The sequence below is a fragment of the Triticum dicoccoides genome, chromosome 2A (genome assembly GCF_002162155.2).
Source record: "Triticum dicoccoides isolate Atlit2015 ecotype Zavitan chromosome 2A, WEW_v2.0, whole genome shotgun sequence".
Taxonomy (NCBI): Eukaryota; Viridiplantae; Streptophyta; class Magnoliopsida; order Poales; family Poaceae; genus Triticum; species Triticum dicoccoides.
In genome coordinates this window covers 219,824,181-219,826,987 of record NC_041382.1, presented here as the reverse complement: position 1 = coordinate 219,826,987, position 2,807 = coordinate 219,824,181, and the positions used below count along the sequence as shown (strand labels likewise).

The 2,807-nt window shown below is 60.3% G+C and overlaps 1 protein-coding gene across 1 annotated transcript; it reads right to left on the bottom strand.

Annotated features, from left to right (window-relative positions):
- Positions 1 to 358: 358 nt before the first annotated feature.
- LOC119359306 (AAA-ATPase At3g50940-like) lies at positions 359 to 1,868 on the bottom strand. The gene has a single exon (XM_037625569.1). It carries the CDS (start codon positions 1,866 to 1,868, stop codon positions 453 to 455), a length of 1,416 nt encoding a protein of 471 aa, XP_037481466.1. The 3' UTR covers positions 359 to 452.
- Positions 1,869 to 2,807: the final 939 nt, after the last annotated feature.

The following is a 2,807-nucleotide window of genomic DNA, read 5'->3' as shown; positions in this document are numbered from 1 at the left end:
CCCAGTGCCCCACTAAGCCCAATTAAGCAATGCCATCTCACCCCGTAAGCCTCCCTCTCACGTAACCTTTCGTGGATGTAGCAAAGCTCCTTGGAGCATCTCCAACATGGTGTGGGTCCACCTTCTATCGTCTGTCGTGAGAGAGAGAGAGCGAGAGAGAGAGAGAGCGAGAGAGAGAGAGAGAGAGAGAGTATTGGGGATGAGGTCAGTGAGGTTCTGCGAAGCGTTCATTCCGAATAAGCAGAAAAACCTTATTGGAGGTCTTCAATAAATGATGATTAAGAGTTTTTTTAACTTGCTCATGACATTTGTCTTTTTTTTAACACACAACATTTGGCTTCTTTCTTTTGGAGATGTTCTTACAACATTTTTCACCTCAAGAAAAAGGCTCAAGACATTTGTCTTTTTTTCTTTTGGTACACACAACATTTGTCTTCTCTGCTAGTACCATGCTACGCATCATGCTTGTCCTCTGACTCTTTTATTGCCCCTCTTCGTTCTTGGAGGAATTCCAGAAGTACCCGTAGCGCAACATCGGCGTCCTCGCTCCGTAGCAGCATCTCGGACACCTCGGCGGGCGTTACCTCCACCCCTGCAAGTGATTCCTGTATGCCTGGAAACCGAGGGTGGTCGTCGATGAGGTTATAGTTCCAGGCCAGCTTCCTGAATGCCTCCCAGCAGCAGTAACCCATGTAGACGTGCATGTCCATGCGCCCCGGCCGCAGCAGCGCCGGATCGTGGCGATCCTTGTAGTTGGTGGTGAAGATGATGATGCGCTCCTCGCCGCTGGTCGACCACAGCCCGTCGATGAAGTTGAGCAGCCCCGACAGTGTCATCTTGCGCTCATCTCCCGATTGGTTGTCTCGTCCGTCGTCCTCGTCGGGGTGGTCCTTGCGGTCTTCTCTCGACATGGTGTCGAAACTGCAGTCAATATCTTCAATGACGAGGATGGACTTGTTGGACATGTCGATGAGAAGCCACTGCAGGTACGAGTTGTCGGGCACACTGGAGAGATCGAGGTCGTAGAGGTTGAAACGAAGGTGGTTGGCCATGGCAGCCACCAGGCTGGACTTGCCGGTGCCAGGGGGGCCGTAGAGCAGGTAGCCGCGTTTCCAAGCCTTTCCGATCCGCCGGTAGTAGTCTTTCCTCTTCAGGAAGCGATCGAGGTCGTCCAGGACGGCCTGCTTCAGCCCTGGATCCATGGCGAGCGTTTCGAAGGAGGCCGGGTGGTGGTGGTTCATGCCTTGCCACGACCCGTAGTCGTTCATGAAGATCTTGAGCGCGCGGTCCTGGCGTCGCAGCTCCTCCGCCGTGGAGCTGATGAAGAGCACGTACTTGTCGAGAGCGGTGTCCGCGTGCTCCGCGTCGAAGCTGAGCTCTAGGGTCTCGCCCCCGCCCTTGGCCCTATTGCCGTCATCGCCGCCAGCCTCCATGAACGCCCACCGGAACTCAACGCCGTCGAAGTGGTCTGTGATGGAGCCCCCGTCCTCCATGGACAGGAGCGTGCTCCAGCTGATGCTCCCGTCGGGCTCGGTGATGAGGGAGCGGGCGAGGCAGAGCCGGGACATGGTGCGCGGGTTGATCTTGGTGGCCATGTACGTGCGCGCCGCGTCGAAGAAGCTGTTCTGGCTGGACGCGGCGTTGTCGTAGTGTCGGATGATGATGGTGTGGCGCTCCTTGTCGCGGGCGCCGAAGCGGGAGCGCACCAACGCCGCGCCCCACTGCACGGCCGCGCGCAACTCGTCGGGGAGGAGCTCCCGCGCCATGCCGCGCGCAAGCATGGCGTACGCGGACACCGAGGCAGCGGTCGCCAGCGCCTGCTTGAATGCTTCCACCGCCGCCTCCGATGGCGCCGCCATAGTCCTCATCGTCAGCAAGGAATCAATGAACTGGATTGGTTTCTTGCTTCAGTATCCGTCGCTTTGCCTTGCTGGCATGCACCCCCACCCCCGTGTATATTTTATAGTAGTACTATTGCAGGTTAGATCGCCGGATCAGGCCAACTCCATCGCGTGACCCCCCAAATCGTCAACCGAACGACCCAACGCATGGGAGCATATGGACGTTTCGTTCGGTCCGTGTCCGCTTTTGACTCATTTTTAGACTAAAGTTGCTCTCGGTTTGGGGCCAAAGCGGACAGAAAGCGGATGTCTTCGCGTCCTCGTCATCCGTTTGTGTCCACCCTCGACCCCACCTGTCAGTCTCTCTTTTTCTCCTTTTCTGTACCTGCCCACCACGCGCACCACGCCACTCCAGTACAACAACAGCACCGGCCCCCCTCCAGTTCACACCGATGGCGCCTCCGCCTTTGCTCTCCCTCTCCACGCTCCTTCTCCTGCTCGCCGCCGCCTCCCATGCCTCTGCCAAGCCCGTCGGAAATGCTCAAAGAACGCCACCGCGGCCGAGCTGCTCGCGTACCGGCTGGAGCGGGACGAGAAGAGGGCAGCGCCGCTCTCTGCGGCCGCCGGCGCGGCCAACGGCACGCGTCGCGCCGGGGGAAGGGTCGTGGCGCCGGTGGTGTCCGGCCTGGCCCAGGGGAGCGGGGAGTACTTCACCAAGATCCCGGGCACGCGCACCTCGTACACCCACTGCCCGACGCGCTCCCGGCGTTGGCCCGGCTCGACGGCCTCGCCTTCTGCTACTTCTGGCTGCGCCTCTCCGGGCGCCGGAGCGACAGGCGCCACCGCGAGGGGGAGAAGGCCGCGCCTCTCCGGGTGCCGGGCTGCTCTTCATGCCCCTACGGAACGGCCAACTCCACAGCGGGCAGCCATGGCGCGGGCGCGCGGGCGCGGCGCGCGGCGGCGCGC

What these genes read in the sequence shown, in the direction of transcription:
- LOC119359306 (XM_037625569.1), bottom strand. Translation starts at nt 1,868, where the DNA reads ATGAGGACTATGGCGGCGCCATCGGAGGCGGCGGTGGAAGCATTCAAG.